Here is a 23,672-nt window from a genome sequence, read left to right on the forward strand (position 1 = left end):
TTCCTATACAACACATCAGGACTTGCACAAAGAGTGGGCGGGGCCATTCTTTCTCCAAGCATATATATGAATAGAGTATGGTCCAATTACTATTTAGCCTCACGTGCTTGGGATCTCAGTGCATCAACTCGAGTTTCAGTCCATTACTTCTGCCTATTTGCCTCTTTTATATATAGCAAAAACATTTTATTACAGTTAAAATCATAACTTTTAAATAAATGTTAATAATTAATGCTTCTTGGGCAACACTGTAAAACAGATCATGACAAAATATCTTTCATTTCTAACATATTTGAAGGTATTCAAAGAGCAAAAGCTACCCTCATTCACTAGATGTCTACACAAGCCCTGAAAGAACACGAAAAGTGACATATTACTTTCATTAATTTTTAAGATTAATTTTAAATTAATTTTCTCTCTCTCTTGTATTTGGACAATTAATATCAGCTGCTCCATTGCTCTTCCTCTATCAATGCTTTCCAACCCCATGGTTTTTTTTTCCAATTCTATTTCTTTTTAACTACATTCCAAATGTAACACTAGGCTTCCATAAGGGTTTGAGAGATCAAAGATGCAAACACCCATATTAAACCTGACTCAAAGGTAAAGTGGGCTCAGTACCACCAGAATAAAGAACAAGACTTTTCTACTAAATCATATAAAAATTCATCAGTGGCCTAAAATGAATAAAAAAGGTATAGTAAAACAAGAGTTCCAGATTACCTTTCTGCCCTTGTTTAATATTGCCTAAGTATTTCTCATATCGTTTTTGTTTTTCTGGATCTTTTGCAAAAGGTCTGAAATCACTGGATCTTCCTGCAGTTACATTCCCACTCAATACCAACTGCTGTGTGTATGGAGCATCATCTGGAGAATCTGGCTGAAATCTGTTACTCCAAGCTTTGGATATTAAAGCCTTCGCCTTTATTTCAGCTGCTTTGATTTCAGTTGCCCGTTTCATTTCATTTATTCTTTCTTTATCTTTCTGGGATAAAAACTCTAAAATAGATGTTGTTGAACCTAAATAAAAACAGTAAAAGTTGAGAAATCACATATAACCACATTCATACCTTTTTAAGCTTTATTATACATTTTTGATACCTTAAAATTAATAAACTTTTAACTTATATTAAATTTTTTAAGGAGGTTAAACCTCTCATGTACATCAATTAATTTTCTCTCATATTATCCCTATGAATGAGACACAGGTCAGATGCTGACATTCAAATTTTAGAGATGTCAAACAACTGCAGTGAAATAATCCAATGTTCATTAAACAAGTTAATAATAGAAAATGGAACCTTTTTGGGTCATCTTAAACTGAGTTAATGATGTCCTTCCTATGCTGGGCTACACATTACTTCAATATGCGTCTATGAGACAGGCTACAGCTCATCATCCTGGATCAATGACAAAACTGACATTGTAAGCACGAGACAATATTCTAAAATAGATCTCTGTATTATAATCTATACAGTACTCCCCAATACCAAATCAGGAATACCATAAAACCAGCTTCTGGACTTTCCTTCTAAGTGACAGAAAAGAACATCAATGACTTTAGTCTAAGAAATTTCATTTTCAATCTAAGCAAATGGAGTACAGAACAATGATATTATCACCTTTCTCAATTACTAGTAATTTTTGGATAACTAAGAACTGTCCTGAAAAAGTTTATGATGAGTAGTAATAAAAGTCTGAACAAAAAAATGGTAAAGTCAACAAATTACTGGTAAATAAAGGAATATAAATATATTATCTTTATTAGCTATGTATTTACTTTTGGTTATTTGGTAGGCAGTTCTGATTTGTGGCATAAAAATATCATTCAAGGAAAATATTTATTTACATTTTAACATTTTAGAAAGACAAAATTATGTCTAAATATTCAATGGGTACAAAAAAAAACCTACTTAAATAAATTGCATGATATTCACTGAAAAGTTTTGTTTTACATACCTTGAATAGGAGTTTCTCCAAGCATTTCTCCCCTCTTAGATGCATTTAATTGATACCTGTTTTGTCTTGACATGTCACTTAATATTTTCCCAGTTGATTCTGATAGTGTTTGACATAAATGAGAATTTTCAGAGGTTGCAATTACCACAGGTCTGAAATAATGGATTGGTCTATAATCCTTTGGCAATTCAGGTGGTGGATAAATCTTTTAAAATAAGCGGAAAATGCAGGTTATAAACAACCATTACTACCACCACCACCACCACCACCAAACCACCTCATATTCTAGTTTTTATCCCAGGTAGCTAACATAAATATGAACATATTACATTTAACTTTTAAAACTATAAACACAAATCTACAGATTCATACTAGTTACAACAACTACTATGTTTATAAAAATGAAAGCATTTGTTAAAGAACCACAGACAACTCAACTATTCCCAACCCTTCAGTTTTTATAACTCCCTAGTCTCCACTAAATATATTGCTGGAATGCATTTACTATATAAAATGTACTACATTCTATAGGTTATAGCAATCCCGAGTCCACTGCTAAGCTGTCTCAATGAAATCTACAATTATTTGAAAGAGTTCAGTTAAATGATCTATAGAGGCAACTGTGGCATATAACATATATCAAGACTAAAATAGCTAAATTAAAATTTTAATTATTGTTCTGGCCATGTTTTAATTTTAAATTTTAATATCATGCTTTACTTTTTCATCTGAAGTATTTCCATATAAATAATTAAATTGTACATTCCTACTTTAAAATACAAATCTGAAATTCAGATATTTGTGATATTCAAAATTCTCAAAATTGACAGTTAATAATGCATTAATAAAGGCAAAATAAATTAACTGAAATGATTAATTTATAAAACAAATTCAAAAGAACAATAATTTTAAAACATTAATGGTTCTTCTTTGCCTAAACATAGAAAAAATTGTAAAGAGTCTGCATTTATCCTACTTACCTTCCCACAAATTTTTAAACTACTTAGAAGCTGAACCATGTAAAATCTAAACTTTAAAAATAGCAAAGTTTTAAAACTATATAACCTACATAAGTAATTGATCAATGGAATAGTATTATCACCAATTGATAATTTGTTTTCCCTGGTCCCTCTCTAGATAAAAGTTCCTAGCCAAAAATAAATAAATAAATAAAGATGCGTTCTATCTGAAGTGTAAAGAAGAGACCTGAAGCTGACCTTAAAAGGTACTTAGGCCACACTACTAGAGGTCTGTATGCAGAAGTTCAAGTATAATGATCAGATAATATTATAAAGGGAATTTGATTCATGCTTCAAGTAGGGAATTGAACTATATGATCTCTGAGGACTGTTTCATTTCTAGTTATTTTCAGAATTCCTTTGTTCTAGTAACCAATGAACATGCACACCAATGAGATAAAAATTCAGTGAATTGTTAAAATCAATCACTTACTTTCTGCCTACCTCCACTCACCAGAAAAATTTAACTAAACTCACAAACCACTCATCACAAAAGAATAGCATTTCCTCTATATGATTTAAATCAAATCTTTTCATTTTTTCTTTCATTGCAAAGAAAGCTTGGAGAAGTTATGGTTTTCTTATGGATTGCAAATATGATTTATTACCACCCACTGAAAAGCCTAACCACTTACATGAATAATAAGCATGAACAAAAACATTTACTAAGAGTTTGCTATATGTAAAAAAATATATTAAGTACTGGTTTTGAAAATATAAGAGACCTCAAGATGTTTACATTATAGTAGGAGACAACACATATAAGGAAGTACTGGCCAGGTATTTTGCTTTGAGAAGTCTATAGGTGATCCTACAGTAATAGGGAATCATTGGAGCTTACTGAATAGGAAACTGATACAGTCAGACCTTTACCTTAAGAAAATCATTTTGGGAATAAGGTGTAGGATGCACTATAGTGAAAAGAGAAACTTAAGAGTTGGAAGGTCATATTGAAGACTATCACAACAGTCTACATGAGAGGTGATAAGCCCCTGAAGCAGTATGGTAATTATAAATAAGTGGAGAGAAAATGACATATTTAAGAGATGTGGTAGAGGTAGAGTACGCAACTGATAAGAGATGTGCAATGAGTGAAGATGATTCCAAAGTTATAAACCTGGGTGAGGAAGTTAGTGGTACCCTTGAGGATAATGTGGAAATTTGGAAGAGAGGTGGGTTGAGAAAAGAGATAATGAATTCTATATGTGAGATATTGAGTTTGAGTTACCTACAGGCATCCTATTTAAAGTGTCCTAAAGAAAGCTGATGATGCAGCATAAATCTCAGGAAAAGATATATAGATCTAAGAATCAATGACATACAGATGACAATTAAACTTATGGAAGCTGATATGGTCATTAAGTGAGAAAGTCCAAGGAGGAAAAAAGGGAAAAGTCAAAGCCTCTTGTTTACCCACAGTTAGCAAGAATGATATGGATGATAAATTACAAAAGAGACCGAGAAGAACTGATCATAGAGATAAACGGAAAACTATGCAATATTGTGAACTGCGGTAAATATAATTATTAATAGTGATTCCAGAATAATAGTGGAACATTATCTCCCTCCTAGTGGAAACAGCTCTATTCCCTGATAGAAAAACTAAAGATTATATGTACCAAATGAGTCAAATCACTGTCATCACCTCAACTACCACCTCCCCTTAGACACTGGAGGAAGCAACTCAGGACTGGACACAAGAGCCCCATTACTAGCAACGGCTCCCTGACTACCAACCTTTCTTCCAGTCTGGCTCCTACAGATGTCACCCAGAGTGAAGAACTCTTCTGGTTATGCAAGCTGTCAGATGCCTCTGCAAATACTACATAGTTACTATAGACCAAGGAAAGAAAGAAGTCACTGGCATGGTCAAAAGGGTTAACATCAGAGAGGGATATGATTTTATCAATGGAATAACCCCAAAGAAGCCAGACCAATGGGCTTTTCTATCTACCCTACAACTGAACCTTCCTATATAGATAGTCCTTCCATACTAGAATTTGATCTCCTTGATTTTCAATGTTAGTATTTTGAAATATGGGTACAGGGTACATGTTGCATCAATAACAAGTGCTATATTAAATGGTTTTAACTACTTTTGTTCTTTTGGGCTATGTAAGAGAAGGTACTATGAAAAGAATGATAAAGTGACTGCTGTAAAAGACAATATGAATCACTAAAATATTTCTTAAGAGTCAGTTTTATTCTGGGAGGGATGTCATTTGGTACTTTCCTTGTCTAGCATCTTCCAAATCTCTTCTTGAAAGTATCATTTGCAGTTTCATGTGTAATCATCTTTTTTTTTTCCCCCTATTCTACTGTTATGGAAATACTTGTTTTATTTCTTAAATTCAGAATAAAATAAAGTGAAAAAAATTTATGATCTGTAGCAATCCACAACCTTGGATTCCTTCATTTTTGAATGCTAAACTCTATTTTACAATATATTTATCACCTCTCTCAAGAGGAGACTACCTTCACATTCCATTCTACCACTAGGAAGATATAGCATTTAACTGAAGCTATCCAACTCATTTGTCTACCCACCAGAGATAAAGAAAGAGTAGCTGCTAAGTTTAAAAGCTAAGAGAAGAGTCTTATTCAGGGTTGGCCAGGAAATAAGCCAGTATTCTTTCTTCAGACACCTGCTTCATGGCTGGAAAGATACTAAGAATCTCTGAGTTTATACATAGCCCTTTTCACTTACTGCTAGAATGATGGAAAATCCCTTTATTTCTCTGAAACTCACTTTCTTTACACTGATAAAATGGGGATAATACCTATAACAGGAACCCTATCCCTCTTATCCAGTTATAAGAGAATTAAATGAGATATATTAGTAATTATTACTATTATGTTGCCCCCCAAATTAAATCAAAATAAAGTTCTGATTTCTAAAATATTTTTCTTTGAATGAGAAGTACCATCACAGCACAGGAGAGAGTGGACTTTGGGCTCAAATACTGTCTCTGATACTTACTTACTGTGTGACTCTGGGGAAATAATTTAATCTCTCAATGTACTAGGGAACTCCTTAAGACTATAAATTAGTCACCTGGAGCTACTCCTATCAATGAAATCATAGATCCTGTCCCCATCCCTTTTCTTTTAATAACATGAAGCAACCAAATTAAGTAACATTTTAAAACTTGAGTTTCTATTAAAAGGCAGCTTTTAATTATGAAGGCAGACAATTGCTTTAATTATGAAGAATATCTGTAGTTTACTGACTAATTATAATACGGATGTAATTTCACTAAATGATGATGCATTAATTTATTATAAAATTAAATTTGAACCTACTATTTTCTGAAAATGTGAGATTTCAGGATTTTTCCAACGTTTTTCCAACAATCTTCCCCTAGAGTCTAAATCAAGGGTCTAAGAACTAAACAGTTTTAACATTTTTCAAAAGTTTCATTATATTTAAAGTAAAAAATGCTTTATTATATTTTAAAATGTAAAAATCATTCTTAGCTTACCTAGCGTTACAAAAATAGGCAGCCCATCTGGGGGAGGGGGTGGGGGGTAAGAGGTGAAAAATTGGAACAAGAGGTTTGGCAATTGTTAATGCTGTAAAGTTACCCATACATGTAACCTGTAAATAAAAGGCTATTAAATAAAAAAAAAATAAAAAATAAAAAATAGGCAGCCTTACAAAAAGAAACAGTAGGCCTTTGCCTGAGAGCTACAGTGTGCCCACCCTTGATCCATATTATAACAGTACAAATTTTAAAAGAGGAAACTATTATAGAAAAATTTTTTTGCTTACTTCCTTAGAAGATAAAGGTTTAGATGCCAAGGAAAACCCATCCAAAATTTTGCCAACATAACGGATATCTTTTTCTGATTCTGAAAAGGAAATGTTATTAATTTTAGAGATAAACTGTACAATAGTATACCTTTCATTCAAATTATGCATCATTTTAAAACAAGACGAAGATTTGTACAATAATGAAAGTTACAAAAGAAGTGGAACATAAATTCATCCCTCACACCTTTGTTGACTCAGTGCCTGGGTGGCACACCCTACACCACCTTAATTTACATATACTATTCAGGAGACAGGTCTATGTTTCTACATAGACAAAAGGTCAACCAAAACAATGACATGTTAAAACGTAAAATATTTAGTTTATAAAGTATGATATTCCTAAGTAAATAACCACCTAAAAATATGCTCTAAGTAAATCTCTACAATCAAGAGCACAAGAGTTGATTTAAAAAAAAAAAAACAGAATAATTACCACTTTGACAGTCAAGACTAAAAATAGGATAAATAAAACAAACTATATGCACTACCTGAGTTTCCTAGCAACTAATGAAAGACAATGTAATTAAACCAAAAGTTCCTGCAAGCTAAGCACTGAAAAGAATAAAAGGTACTTTACTTTCTCAAAGGAAATTCTAACAAAACAATAATGAAAAATTTAGTTATATTCTGATTAGAAAGCAGTATAAACACTTCAAACATTTATAAGTGAATATAAACATAAATATTCACAGAATCATAAATTTAGAATTAGAAAGAGCTTAAAGGGATATTTAATTCAACTACTCCATTGTCCATATGAAAAAACTGAAGCCCAAATATCCCAACAAGGTCTACAGATAAATTTCAGAGGAAAAAATGGTATTTGTTAAAACTTAAAACATCAGGTTCATAAAGTAAATAAGCACTGAAAAATATACTGAGTAAAACATACTCTAACTAAATCTCTACAATCAAGAAACAAGACTTGATTTTTTTTTTTAATCATTTTAATTAATCTTTGGTTTCCTTTGTCATTTATGTGTTTTGGTTTTATACAATTAAAAACAATACTCTGAAAAGGGGGCCATAGGCTTCCCTAGACTGCCAATGGAATACATGATGCAAAATAGATTAAGGAGTCCTGTTATAAAATAACCTTTCACAGCACCAGCCCTGAAGTCAAGAGGACCTGAGTTCAAATCTGGTCTCAGACACTTAAAGCCTCCTAACTGTATGATCCTGGGCAAGTCACTTAACCCCAATTACCTTTGGGGGACAGAGGGAATACACATACACACACATACACACACACACACACACATCTCCTTTTATTCAGTGGCTAAGACTACAAATTTAAAACTACATAAATTTGTTATTTTCTACAAAATTATTTCAAAAATCTCCATAAGACAGCCAAGTTTATTCAAAAGAAGCAGAAGATATTTATTAGAATTAATGATTTCTAAGTTTTCTACAAACTCTAAGAGTCTAAGATTCTATAAGGGGCATGGCCGCTCAGGTTCTTGGGGTTATGTGACTCCTGAAGATGAAAGCAGAAAATTGATAAAAGGGCTTTGGCCTTAAATACTCAGAAATGAACTTAGAAGATGTTAAGATCTTCCAACAAGAATATAATTTCACAGGGGCAGTTAGTTGGTGTAGTAGATAGAACACCAACCCTAAAGTCAGGAGGACCTGAGTTCAAATCACCCTGGACAAGTCACTTAACCCCAATTGCCTCAGCAAAAAAAACATAGATATATTTTCCTCTTTATTACTGTTCCTTAGCCAATGACTCCTAATTAGCTACTCTTTCTCACAAGTTCTACATAAAACATACCAGAATTAACTTTTTTCCCTCTCAACAGAAACCATTTAAAAATCTGGAATGAAGATCTTGGAAGCACATGTTTAAAAAAGAAGAACTTTAAACATGTTCAAAATCAAGTGCTTTTTGCTGTTATTTTTATTTATATTTACTTCCCATTTTCCTTGTCTAATTATGCCAGATATTATTCAAGTATTTGATTCTAACTGGTGACCTTCCATACCAATACATGTTCAGGATTACTCACTTGGTTCCAGATCTCCTGCATTCATTTATCTCAATCCCTGACTCTTCTCATGTCTTTCTCCTATTCTGCCTTAGTTCTTCCATTCTCATACTAGTTCTTTTATTTTCAGTTCCTCATTCTTTTACCACCTATAATTACAATCTTGAGTTTTGATTTCCAAACTTAATTTTTAATTTATGACTAAGAATTATGATTTTCCTTACTTGGATACTAAATATCTATACTAAAGTTGTTCTCTTAACAATTACCTTTCCTGCTTTTATACTGCTTGGGTGCTGTCCAACCATAGAGTCCATCCCCAGGTTCCTCATCCTTCAAAATGGTATCATATTTAGATAATGCTTCTGTTGCATAGATATCATCATCTTCTTCTTCCAAAGCGCCTACACCAAAAGCCTAGGAAGAAAAAAGATTTAAAGTTAAATGAATATAAGTATGACACACACAAAATTGAAAGATGAAATATAACTTTAAATATTCAATAGCAGATACTTTACTATCCCTTGTTTTACCAAATAAGGGACTTCATTGAGTCATTCTCTCCTTCTCTTCCCCTCCTTCTCCCATTGTCTGTCTCTTTCTCTCTCTTTCTCTCTACCCTTCTTTGTCTCTCTTTCTCCCTCTCTCTTTCTTTCTCCCTCCCCCTTTATTTTTCACTCTTTCCCCTTCTCTCTCTCTCTTTGCCCAAACTTCTAGCAAACTATGGATCAGTTATCAAAGGCAAAAGGAGAAACACAAGATACACAATCCAGAGTTAAAACTTTAAATTCAGAGCCTGAAAGACACTCCCTATTCAATATCAAAAAAGTGATTTTACATGGAAGCTTAGGTAAAAGAGAGTTAAGCTATGAAGAACTAAAGGGCCTAAATTAAAGACATTTTTCCTATCCTTCACAAGGCCAGTCATGACTGCATGAAACAGAATCCCATGCTAATACTGACCTTTCACACGATCGGATGACGGATTACAACCCTTAACCCAGGCACATCTAAAATTATGAAATGGTTCTGGAATTGTGAAGGGTGCAACTGTTACTAACCTACCAGCATAAATTCACTATCATCACTTTGGTACCTGCTATAGCCAAGACCCTGGATAGCTCACATCGCAACTTAGTACACAAAACTTCCATATGATACAAAGAAACACAGGTACAGAAACACAGAGAAACACACCTGGGAACCCTAAACTCCTGCAGCTGTACTGTCCTGCTGTTAAAAAAAAAAAAAAAAAAGTCTCATCATACTTTCTTCCCATATCTTTTTAAGGATCATAAGCTCAGCAGCCCCAGCATATTGAGCCAGCTTAGAAGACGAGCCCTGCTTCTCCTAGCCAGATACGGGTATCTGCTGGATGTAGATAGTCCCAAAATGAAAGGAATCTGATGTCCTCTATAAAGTCACTGTTGCCTTGCTTTTTCCATCCCAGAACAACTATTCTATGCCTTCCTAATTGTTCTAACACCCAGATTAGAGAAGAGGTAAGTGAAAGAAAAATACCCATCTCGCTAATAATTATACATTAAGGAGATGGGGGGGAAAAAGGTACAGAATAGTACTGTCTACTATCTAAAGACATAAAAAATATATGGGGTTGTTGAAAAACTTATCAAAATCTCTGACTAGGGTTGAGAAGACTTGGTAAGTGGCAATGGCAGATTCCTTTTACGGGGAATAACTTGACCCCCTCCTTTCAGTATGAGAAGTACACCAGTACTTCTATTTTATTTTTTTATTTTATAAATAAGGAAGCTGAAATAACCACACATTGCATCCAAATTTGTTTTGACTTTGACAACAGAGCTGTTCTTTTATGACGATCAAGTCTGTCTAAGGCATTTTACAAATCTCATCTATATGCTACATGTCAATAAACATTATAGTGAGAATAAGATCAATTCTTTTTTCAATTTTTTTAAATTTAGATTTCTCAACAAAAGTAAGTATAATGAAGCAGTCATTTCCAGTAAACACATATACATATATGTTAAGTACATTAAAGGGAAGTATACGCATTTGAAGTGACTCAATATTTATAAACTAGTAAAGCTTTAACCTGTCCTGAAATTCCAAGTTTTCTTCCTTTATTTGGTCTAATGCTTCCAAGAAGATTGCTGGTCCCCTCAGCTACATCACTGAAAAGATTAAAGTGCTCCTCTGAAATTCCAAATAATGCTTTCTGTGGATCTAGACCTTTATAGGCAAGTCCATGAACGTTGTCTTTAGGAGTAAAATCCACTGGAGTTATGTCTTTAGGTGCAAAGGTCACATTATCTGGCAAGTAGTCATCATCATAATCATCCTGCAAAAAATATTTTAAGAAATAAGATGAATCAATATATAGTAAACTTGAGATTACTTATGGATAAAATAATTCTAAAAAATTATAAGTGTTTTACTAAATGACATTAAATCTAAGACAAATGATTAACTAATCATGCTTAAAATAGTAAACACTGCAAACTATGGTGCAGAGAATATAAAACTATTATTATTACTATTATTGATAACCTAACTCACTTCATCTTATTAATGAAGATATCAATACATATATATCTCTTTAATATTTACAAAATACTTTACTTGGAAACATTAAGTGGCTTGTCCAGGATTATACCGATTATTAGGTTATACAGACATCACCTCCCTAAGGACAAATAATAACCTTTGTGAGGAGGAAGAGCTGCTTCTCCAACTCTACAATTAGTAGAATAATTGGCCCTACTAGAGAGCCAATTGGAATGGACCAGTTGAACAATACAATTTCTTTTCTTTTCCTTTTTCTTTCCTTTTCCTTCCCTCCATCTAGATAGAATATCATACCCTTCCACCATTCAGGCATTCTTTCCAAAAGAATATAAATTTTGATCACCAAAACCTCAAAAGATATCTTGGCATTTACAGGCTAGAACCATGCCTTAAACTCAAATCCCTCTGGCTTTCACTGATTGGCCAACAATAAGCCTCAGGTCAACCCCTTCTTGGGCATTGTTTGGGTCCAGATCCCAGATCACATAGTCAATTCAGTGGGGAACCAGGATTTGAACTCAAGTTTCATAAAGACTCTAAATCTATAAATAAATTAAAGGAACACAGGATAGTTTACCTCTCAGACCTGTGGAAGAGGAAGGAATTTATGACCAAAGAAGAACTAGAAATCATTACTGATCACAAAATAGAAAATTTTGATTATACGAAACTGAAAAGTTTTTGTACAAACAAAACTAATGCAGACAAGATTAGAAGAGAAGCAATAAACTGGGAAAATATTTTTACAGTCAAGGGTTCTGATAAAGCACTCATTTCTAAAATATATAGAGAATTGACTCTAATTTATAAGAAATCAAGCCATTCTCCAATTGATAAATTGTCAAAGGATAGGAACAGACAATTCTCAGATGAAGAAATTGAAACTATTTCTAACCATATGAAAAGATGCTCCGAGTCATTATTAATCAGAGAAATGCAAATTAAGACAACTCTGAGATACCACTACACACCTGTCAGACTGGCTAGAATGCCAGGGAAAGATAATGCTGAATGTTGGAGGGGACGTGGGAAAACAGTGACACTGATACATTGTTGGTAGAATTGTGTGGTATATGAATATTATGGAATATTTTTGTTTGGTAAGAAATGATCAACAGGATGATTTCAGAAAGGCCTGGAGAGACTTACATGAACTGATGCTGAGTGAAATGAGCAGGGCCAGGAGATCATTATATATTTCAACAACAACACTATATGATGACCAATTCTGATGGACCTGCCCATCTTCAGCAATGAGATGAACCAAATCAGTTTTAATGGAGCAGTAATGAACTGAATCAGCTATACCCAGAGAAAGAACTCTGGGAGATGTCTAAGAACCATTACATTGAATTCCCAATCCCTATACTTTTGCCCACCAGCATTTTTGATTTCCATCACAGGCTAATTGTACAATATTTCAGAATTCGATTCTTTTTGTACAGCAAAATAAGGGTTTGGTCATGTACACTTATTGTGTATCTAATTTATACTTTAATATATTTAACATCTACTGGTCATCCTGCGCCATCTGGGGGAAGGGATGGGGGGAAGGAGGGGAAAAACTGGAACAAGAGGTTTGGCAATTGTCAATGCTGTAAAGTTACCCATACATATAACCTGTAAATAAAAGGCTATTAAAATAAAAACAATTTTTAAAAAAGACTCTAAATCTAACATTACTTCTACTTGACTATGATGCCTCTAATATATGACAGACCTTGTTGTTAAGGATTTTTATATCTTAACTTAGTATACTAGATTGTAAGATAATTGCTTTTTGAGAATTTGAAATAACCACCTGAATGTTCAACATAATGAAATTTTGCTCTACAAAAAACTTGAAATAATTGGATTCTTTAATTGAAAGTCTTTTTACATCCTTAGATATGCGACTGTAATGGAATTGGCTGATATCAGCCTAGAAGATCGTTCAGATCCTTTAACTTTTTCCTTTTCACTAAAAACTCCAAGATTCTGGGATATAAAATACTCAAAGTTCTCAAATATTAATAAGAAAGTGTTCTGGAACACAAATTATAGTCAACATTTAATAGCTAAAGAAAAGTTGTACATTAATCTGGCAAGGATATGCTAAATGGATTAAAAGGATGTAAGAGGTGAAACCAATTAGCATTCTAAATGTCAGATGATCCAGGTATTTGGAATGTAAAGGAAAAAACAGATTTATAAGAAGAAACAAGAGAACTTGGTGACTGACTAGTTATGAAATGAGAGAGAGAGGAGCTGAAGATTACTCCAAGATTTCAAACTTGCCGAAATCTTAGATGCCTAAAGTAATGTCACTAACAGTAACAGGATAAACAGTCAATTTAGGAATTGGCCAAGGGAAGAAAAGAGATGGTGAATTTTGATGATGAATTTGAAGTCCCAGCAGAACACTTAGGTCAAACTATCCAAGTACTAGAAACACAAGACTGAAACGGTTTTTATCTTGTTCTGTACTTTCTCACAATGCTATTCCCTTTTCCCTAGGGCTCTCAATATAAATTACTTTTATGCTGAGCTCTGACTTCTGGCCTCACCCCTAGTCCCATATTTGCAAATGCCCACTAAGCTTTTTCACATGGATGCCTTGCTAGCATCTCAAATTCACCACACATACAAGTAAGCTTATTATATTCTACCTACTTCTTCCTCCAAAACAGTTCCTCTTCTAACTTTCCTAAACTTCTAATGGCAAAATTCTCTTAGTTACCTGAGCTTGAAACCTCAGTTATATTTATTTGCGTCCTTCTTTTCAAAGTCCCCTCCCTTTCCTATTTAATCACTAAAACATATCTGTTATTTCTTCTGGATTTTCCCAAATCAGCTATCAACCTAGATGAGATTCTCTTTACTTCATATAAGACAATTGCAAGAGCTTTCTAAATGGATTATTATGATGTTACCAGATTCTTTTCTCTCTTAAATATTTAGTGCAATATTGCTCAATTAATCTTCCTCTATCAAAATTTTAAATATAATATTATTCTGCTGAGGAAACCTTTAATGGCTCCCTTCCTATGGTATAAATTCCAAATTAATAAGTTTAGTATTCAAAACTCTGTGACAAAGCCCTAATTAGCCTTTCTGGCTTGATGTTCTCCCAAATTTATATTGTTCATTTCCGTCCCATGTCTTTGTTTTGATTTTATTGTCTATAATCAAAGAGCTATCCCCAATTTTACTACTTATTGAAATTCTTTGGATCCTTTAAGGTCCAATAAATGCCACATGTTTTATTATGCTTTTCCTGATCACCCCAAAGTTGTGTCTCCCTGCTCTCTGTATTCCAAAAGCATTTGGGCTATACCAGAATGAAGGCATTTATCATACACTGCCTTGTAGGACTGATATTTCTATGTCTATGTTTTAACCTCCTTTGTTAAGCTATTAATTCCTTGACAACAAAGATTCTCTCTACAACCTATGTAGCACTCAAAGGATAGTGCCCAGCACAAAATAAGGACTTAAAAAGGTGTTGATAAAACACATGAATGAACTTTAGCACAAGAACTCTGCTCTCTATTTTGTTCACACAGCAATGTATTTTTCTTATCTGCTGTTTCTCAACTCTAATCCAAAGAGCTAAATTTGTTAGATAAAGTCACATATAATTAATGTGTCACTTATACAATAATTATTACAACCATCTTTTATAAATCACTAAAGACAAAATTTTTAAGTGGTTACTAAAAATATGCTAAATATCTCTTTTCTATTTTGAAAATTACAATGAGGACAGAATATTAATTAATCCATACGATACCTCTGATCCTTCAGAACCAGTAGGGGGTAAAGCACAACCATATATTTTTACTCCAGGAACTATAAAAGACATTTGAAAATAGTTAGTCACATAACATTAAAAGAGGCTAACTAAATTAACAGTAATCATTATTTAGCATATTTTAAAAAGAATTCATTATTAATACTCTCTCTGAAAGGCACATGATAAATTCTGAACAGCTATACAAGAAGTGAGTATACATTTCAAGGAGATTAAAAACAGAAAGATCCCATACACACCAAAAAATTAAAAGCAGCACTTTTATGGTAACAAACAACTAGAAACAAAATAGAAGTCTACTGACTGAATGGCTAAACAAACTGTGGCACACCAAAGGACTAAACTGGGGCTTTGGAAAGAGTGCCTATAAAGAATTCAGAGGGGCATGTAAAGACTTAGATTGCTGATACCAAGAAAGTAAACTACAAGTAGATAATATTCATGACTGTAAAATGTAAATGACAGAAAAAAGTGAATGATTTGGGATTATGCTGATGACATTTAGTTTCAAGAGACCAATTAAGAAAATGCACCTCTTTTCCTTCATTGAAAAAGTAGAAAACGATAAGTATAGAATGTTCTATATACTATCAGACATAATATATATTCTTTAGCTTTTTTTCTTCTCTCTTTTTAAATGTTATATGGGATTTAAATGTGATAGAAACAAACTGCATCAATAAAATTAAAGTAAAATGAACAAAATTAAATTTAAAAATTCCAGACAGGAAATGTATGATAGCCTCTCCAAAAAAAAGGGAATGGCATATTCACAAAAATATTTATGGCAGCATTTTATCTATTAACTGCATGATGGCAGAACAAACTGTGGCACGTATATAATAGAACATTATATTACCATAAGAAACAATAAATATGAGAGAAAAAAAACAAAAACAAAAACTTGGGACGGCCCATAAAATTGATGCAGAACAAAATAAACAAAACCAAAAAAGCCATCTATACAAATAACCACAATATTACAGTGGAAAACACTGAAAAATATCAGTGAACCATCTTGACTTCAGAAGATTTTCAGTGAACCATAATACCATCTTTCCAGTAAAGAACAGATCAGAACAAAATACACAATTTCAAAGCTAGTACTTGTGTTGGGATTTATTTTGCCTGACAACAGCCTTCTGTTAAAAGGGAAGGTAATATTGGGAATTTAAAACAATGCAAAAATCAACAATAAAATGCTTATTTAAAAAAATGAAGAAGCAGTGAATACAATAGACTGTATAAGAAGGAAAAGGTCCATAGATTATATAACTTGCATAATGTGATTAGTGGGATTGCCAATGCCTCATTGCCTGTTGCTAGAACAATAAGCAAAAATTCAGTTATCTAAACTTTAGAGTTTACAAAATGTTCCTTTTATAAAAGCCCTGTGAGACAGGCTGATAGTAATACAAAGATTATCACCATCCCTTTACAGATTAGGACTCTTAAACCCAGAAAGATTAAGTGATATATCCTGGGTCACAAAGCTGGATAGTATCATATGGGATTTGAAACAATCTCTCTCTTGACACTGTCATTCATTCATTCAACACTTACTAAGCACCATATGCAATGCTAGGCGCTAGTCACACAAAGCAAAGAAAAAAAAATGGCCCAGTCCCTCAAGGATCACCAAAATCAAAGAATTTTACACAAACACATAAGTAAAAGGGAAGGTAAGAAATAATAATGGTAAAGAATCCAGAAAAAAGTGCTCTCTTCCCATGATCCCAAGTCATATTACAGTTTCTATAGTAATAGAAAGGATGAATTCTTCCCTCAAGCATTTACTAAGCAGGCAACATGTCCCTAATACTTTTGCTAAGTACTATGGAGAGAGCAATGTTTAAGAAATGGTTTCAGCTGTTAAGAAATATTTAACCTAATTAAAGAAACCAAACTAACCCATCAAACGATTAGAAATTAGTAGAGCTCTTCCCTCCCTTCATTGCAAGGGGGAGGAGGGGACGGAAAGGGGACACAATTATGTATGATGTTGATTTTTTAAATTTTTTAAAATTTCTTAAAAGGGAAGATTTACGGAGCAGAGGAGAAGGAGGTAATACTTGGAAATCAATTTGATGTGAAATAAAAGGTAGCAATAAAAAATAGGTAAATTTAATGATCTTAAATTTTGTATGAGTAGACATAGTATAGAATGATGAAGAATTCAGTGAAACACGAATAAAATTATAAAGCAATGCAGAGTATAAAAAAAGTAGAGCCAGTATTCAGGAGCAGCTAGATAGCCCAGTAGACACAGTGCCAGTCCTACAGTCGGGAGGACTTCAGTTCAAATCTGGCCTCTAACACTTACTAAATGTGTGACCCTGGAAAAGTCACTTAACCCTGAGTGCCTAGAAAAACAAACAAAAAAGGAGCAATATTCACAATAACTATGACAATGTAAATGAAAACTACACTAAATGGCAACAAATCTCAGGTCAAATACAATGGACAATATCCAAATCAAATTATTAAAATAAAAATACACATCATTTCTTCTGTTAACAAATAACATGTTGCTATTTGTGCTACCACAAACTGCAACCACTCTTTTAGCCGGAGTTTGTCTTACTAAGTTTAGGAAATATACTTTGTTCAAAGTTAGTGGGAGGTAAAGGAGGAGTCTACTATGTCAAAACAAATTGCATCAATTAAAAATCAGCATTAATAACTAAAAAAATTCTGAACAATAGATAAAACCAGGTAGACAGGATGGTCAGTAAATATCTCACAGAGAACAGGATTTGAGCTGAAGAATTTGACTAGGAAAAGGTGGTAAATTCTAGATTAGAGACAGTATGAACTAAAGAATATAGATACAAACATAAACCATTTAAAAGAAAATAAGGAGGAGCAACTAGGTGGCACAGTGGATAGAGTATCAGCCCTGAAGTCAGAAGGACTCGAATTCAAATCTGGCCTCAAACACTTAATACTTCCTAGCTGTGTGACCCTGGGCAAGTCATATAACCCCAATTGTATCAGCAAAAAAAAAGAGAAAGAGAGAGAGAGAGAATAGGAGATAAGTTTAAGTGTAAAGGAAAGAGTTTGGGTTTAGCTGAACTGGAAGTCCTTCAATTTACTGCAGACAAGTCTAAACTTGATATAGTAAGAGCTTTTAATACTTGAGAAGTGACATTTTAAAAAGTAATCTTTAGAAAGAAAAATATGGTAGCAGTGTTCAGGAGAAATTAAGAGGCAGAATAGAACTTTGAGATAGGAAAATCAAGAAAGACACTATTGTAATAGTCCTTGTATACAAGATAAAATATTACATTAGTCTGGGGGGTAAAAGGAATTAAACAGAACAGATGAGAGACCACCATTTGCCTGCCCAGACTGAAAAATACCTCTGCACACAGCAGAGATTACTAACTACTTTCTAAAATAAACCCTTGATTTTCATTTTCCTTTGCCCCACCTCTAGTCACAAAGTCTTACATGTTCTGTTGAAAATATCTTTTCAGATTTCTATCATAAAATAAAAGTATAAAGACCAGGACAATAAATTAAGATATACCCATCATTAGACTGTAATTGAATAAATATTTGTTAAATTTCTTTTTAAGTCCAAAACCTGGGGCTAGGACCTAGAAATATAAAAATGAAATATGACATAATCCTTGCCCTCAAGGAATTTATGATTTAGTTAAGAATATGAGAGATGCAGATAATTAATTTCAATAAGAAACTGAATAAATTAGAAGACAAAAAGAAGGGAAGCCAGAGTGTTCATAAAGGTAGAGAATCAAGCAAGTGTAATCCTAAGGAAGAAGAGTTTCACAAAATAGATCAAATGCTAAAGAGGGGAAAAAAAGCCAACAGACATAGCAGGAAGATGGTCATTTGGTATTATTAAGAAAATAGTTTCAAGGGAGGTCTCAGAAGGTCATTAGAGAGAGTCTTTGGCAATGGAGTTGGAGTCTGATGTGTAGTCCCAGCACAAGCCAGGCCCCAAGCCCCAACCCCAGTGGTCCCAGAACTATCAAGGCAGAACTCGGTTGCTTTAGCACACTAAATCTTACAACCATAGTGGAGCTGGGACACTCCTAACAGTTCCAGGGCAGAAAAAAGGGCTGTGATCTCTGAAAACAGTACACAAAAACAGAAGCTAGGGACAGTGCACCCTCCATCCTGGAAACAGTCCTACTTTAACAAAGTTAAAAGCCAAGTAATAGGCTAAGAAAATGAGCAGAAAACAAAAAAGTTTTTGACTACTGAAAGTTGTTATAGCGTCAAAGGTGCATCGCACTCAGAATATACATACTCAGAAGAAACAAAGTCAAAGCTCCGATATCCAAAGCTTCCAAGAAAACTAAGAATTGGGCTCAGGAGAGACAATTATAAAATGATTGGTCTTTCTGAAAGTCATGATCAAAAAAAGACCCTGGACATCATCTTTCAAGAATTTATCAGGGAAAAGTTTCCTGATATTCTATAACCAGAGAGTTAAACAAAAATTGAAAGAATCCATAGATCACCTCCTGAAAGAGATCCCAATATGAAAACTCCCAGGAATATTATAGCCAAATTCCATAATTCCCAGGTCAAGGAGAAAATATTGCAAGCATCCAGAAAGAAGCAATTCAAGCACAGTGGAGCCACAGTCTTGGAATATAATATTTTAGAGAGCAATGGAGCTAGGATTATAACCAAGAATCACCAACCTAGCAAAACAGTATAATCCTTCAGAGGAAAAGGTGGTCATTCAATGAAATAGAGAATTTTCAAGCATTCATGATGAAAAGACCAAAGCTTAATAGAAAAATCTAATTTTCAAATACAGGGCTCTGGAAGAGCATAAGGAGGGTAATCAGGAAAATTATTATCATAAGGGACTTAATAAGATTTATCTGTTTATAATCCTAATTGCAAGGGAGGATGGTACTTGTAAGTTGTTAGAACTTTCTCATTATTACGGCAGTGAGAAGTAATATATATATATATATATGTAGACAGAGGGCATAGGTGTGGGTTGAATATGAAGGAGTAATATCTTTTTTTAAATGATGAAATTAAGAGGTGAGAGAGGAATGTATGGGAGAAAGGAAAGGAAGAAATGAAATGGTGCAAATTATCTGCCATATAAAAAGAGAGGTAAGAAAACTTTTATAGTGAAGGGGAAGAGAAGGAGAAAAGAGGGAATGAATGAATCTTATTCTTCAGAATTAGCTCAAAGAGGAAAAAACACACATTCAATATGGGTATAGAAATCTATCTTACCCTGCAGGAAAACAGAAGGGAAATGGCATACGGGAATGGGGAAGGGGATTAAAGAGCATATTGGGAAAGGGAGTGAACAATACCAAAACACTTTTGAGGAGGAACACAGTGAAAGAAGAGAGAGAAAATAAATGGGAGGAAAATACAATTAGCAATAGTAATTGTAAAATAAAAATTTTTGCAGCAAATTTCCATGATAAGGTCTCTTTATCTTATCTTATCTGAAACTGAGTCAAATTTATAAAAAATAAGAGCCTTGCCCCAATTGATAAATGATCAAAAGATATGATCTGTGCCCAAATGGCTATAAATTAGTGCATGTTTTTTGACCTAACACCACCATTATTAGGCATGAATAGCAAAAGAGATTGGGGGAGAGAGGAAAATTACATATATGCACAAAAAATATTCATAGCAGCTTTCTTCTCAAAGGAAAAAAAATGGAAATTGCGGGGAAGACTTTTATTTGGAGAATGGCTCAATAAACTGTGGTATGTGTTTGAGATGGAATATTACTGTTCTCTGAGAAATGAGCAAAATGCTCTCAGAAAGAAAAAAAAAACCCTCAAAAGTGCTCCATGAACTCAAGAAAGGTAAAATTTACAGTATACAAAATAATAGCAATGTTTTGGAATGACGAGCTTTTAAATGACTTTGCTATTGTTAATAGTACAATCAATCATGACTAATATGAAGTCCTGTCCATACCCAGAAAAAAAATTGATTGTGTCTGAATACAGATTGAAGCATTCTCTTTCTCTTTCTTTTTAACTTAATTTTTCTTGAGGGTGGGGGATCTATGATTTCTTTCATAACTTGACTTTATTGAAATGTTTTGCATAATTTCACATGTGGTTTCTTAATTGAGGGTGGGGATAAAGAAGAGTACCTAGAACTCAATTTTAAAAACAAATGTTAAAAAATGTTCTGAATGTAACAGAAAAAATATTTTTAAATAAATAAAGTTAAAAATTAAAAAAAAAAAAAAAGAAAGTTTCAGAAGAATACTTAAAATAGAAGCCAAATTACTGGGAATTAAGTGAATAGTAACACAGTGGATAGAGCAGCAGGCCTAGAGTCAGAAAGACATGAGTTCAAATATGGCCTCAGAGACTTACTATGTGACCTTGGGCAGGTCAATTAACCCTCTATGCCTCAATTTCCTCATTTGTAAAATGAGCTGGAAAAAGAAATAGCAAACCACTCCGTCATCTTTGTCAAGAAAACCATAAATGGAGTCACAAAGAAGTAAACATGATTAAAATGACTGGACAAAAATGAATGAGTAAACAAGAAACTGAATTAATGGGCATAAAAAGAAGTAAAAGGAAGTAGAAAGACTAGATCATTTTCAAAAAAAAGCTAAGGAAAAGCCAAACATTTCTGAAGGCAAAAAGTAAATATTCCATGGCAAAAGAAATTGTAAAGATTCTCATAAACATACGATTGAGATTCCAGGAGAGAAAAAAAGATTTGGGATCCATGGTTTAGGTAGGAGCATTTGTTTTATAATGAAGACAAAACAATTTATCCCCTGAAAACTAGAGATAAAGACCAAGAGAATAATTGTATAGCCAGAGAGATACTGAGGTGAAGAATAGGACTAATAAGAATGGTTTCAATTGTTCTCTGTAAAAGGGTTATAAAGTTATCCCCTTAGAATAAGGGTATGAGAGAAATAAAAACTTAAAAAGAAAGAAAAGTAAATGATCTAGGAAGTCTGAGAGCAAGTCTGTCAATAGGAGACGAATGAAAGAAACTAAAGAACAGCAGTGGAAGCAGCTAGGTAGTGCAGTGGATAGTGCACCAGCCCTGAAATCCGGAGGATCTAAGTTCTGGTCTCAGACACTTAACACTTCCTAAACTGTGTGACCCTGGGCAAGTCACCTAACCCCAACTGCCTCAGCAAACAAAAAAAGAATAGCAGTGAGCAACAGACCCAAATCTGGAAGCATGAATTTCTAGTGAGTTACTTCTACATGGTTTTATCTTCTTCCAATAACATTCTGTGGGTGCAGGACAGAAGGAGAGAGAGACACTGGAGGTGATCCAGGACTGAGAACTGTTGTGAGGCAGGTACTTGGGAAATGGATGGTAACCCTTAAGAGTTAGTCTGTGACTATAATACAGTAAATAGAATACAAAGAGTCAAAAGCTCTTTTGTTATTTCCCCTACACATGCTGAAGTGATCAGGCTTTTGAAGCATACTGGAGGCTTGAATGGCTTACTATTGAAGGCTTAATATTAAACATACACACCAGATTTTTGCCTACGTGGTTTTCTCTTTACCCGAGGACCAATTCCTTGTCCTTCTCGCCAACCCATTTTTCGTAACAATTCAAAACCAATGGATAATCTAAAAGGCAATAAATATTACATAGTAACTTAAACATAGAAATTCTTTAGACAAAATACAAAAAAACCATAAAGGTAGAAATGCAACAATAAGAAGCAAATATTAAATAAAAAATTCTACTCACTTTGCTGGTGCTATTAGGTCATCTAGTATAGTTGCTCCAGGAATAGGTGCTGCAACAGCAGCCAACTGCCTGGCTTTTTCTCTAATTCTATCTTTGGTTTTAGAAGCAAAATCATCTGTGGTAACAATTGCCTTAGGTGCAATCCCAAATTCACTAAGATCCTTTTAAAAAACAAAAAAAGTTTTAGTACTGAACCACAAAACACACTTAAGCTTTAAAAAAAATGGAGTTTCAAGATGAAATTTAAGAACTAAAAACAGTTTGAGATGCAAAAACTCAAATATACAGCAGCATGAATATATACACCTATAAAGCAGAGCCTTCACAGACACCAACAGATACTACCTTATTTATCTTTAAACTTCTTGAAAAGAAAGATTATATTATTTTGAACCATACAGAATCTAACACAGAGTACACATTTAATTCAGGCTACTTAGCAATTACAGTTTTGTAAACCTACCTCTTCATCCATAAAATCTTCTGGACCAAGAATAGCTTTATCTGCTCTGTTTTGTCTTGAAGATATAAAGGTAGAGGGTGTCCATCCTTGAAAAAGAAAAGTTAAAAATTTTGACAAGAAATTATATAAATTTAAGAGTCAAAAAGAAATACTAGTAGTAAATAACTTACAATTATGCAGCACCTTGCAAAAAGTATATCTCATAACATTCCTATAAGGTAGATGTTGTAACCATCATCAGCCCCATTTTCTAAACAGAGATATTAAGGCTCATAAGTTAAGGTCACAGAGTTATGTGACTTTCTTAAAGTCACAGTTATTAATGTTAAAAGTCAGGAGTCAAACCCACACCTTCCACTCCTTC

At 33.5% G+C, this 23,672-nt stretch overlaps 1 protein-coding gene across 1 annotated transcript in view; it reads right to left on the reverse strand.

The window, feature by feature from the left end:
• Positions 1 to 23,672, reverse strand: part of GPATCH1 (G-patch domain containing 1) — a 51,033-nt gene that overhangs the window by 22,470 nt on the left and 4,891 nt on the right. Inside the window, exons 3-11 of the mRNA XM_012553761.2 lie at positions 23,309 to 23,394; positions 22,846 to 23,006; positions 22,624 to 22,721; positions 15,109 to 15,167; positions 10,864 to 11,109; positions 9,056 to 9,203; positions 6,751 to 6,830; positions 1,960 to 2,164; positions 724 to 1,020 (exon numbers count right to left, since the gene is read on the reverse strand). Coding sequence (XP_012409215.1) covers positions 724 to 1,020; positions 1,960 to 2,164; positions 6,751 to 6,830; positions 9,056 to 9,203; positions 10,864 to 11,109; positions 15,109 to 15,167; positions 22,624 to 22,721; positions 22,846 to 23,006; positions 23,309 to 23,394 — 1,380 coding nt within the window. The remainder of the gene's footprint in view (positions 1 to 723; positions 1,021 to 1,959; positions 2,165 to 6,750; positions 6,831 to 9,055; positions 9,204 to 10,863; positions 11,110 to 15,108; positions 15,168 to 22,623; positions 22,722 to 22,845; positions 23,007 to 23,308; positions 23,395 to 23,672) is intronic.

Source organism: Sarcophilus harrisii, chromosome 2, assembly GCF_902635505.1.
Source record: "Sarcophilus harrisii chromosome 2, mSarHar1.11, whole genome shotgun sequence".
Taxonomy (NCBI): domain Eukaryota; kingdom Metazoa; phylum Chordata; class Mammalia; order Dasyuromorphia; family Dasyuridae; genus Sarcophilus; species Sarcophilus harrisii.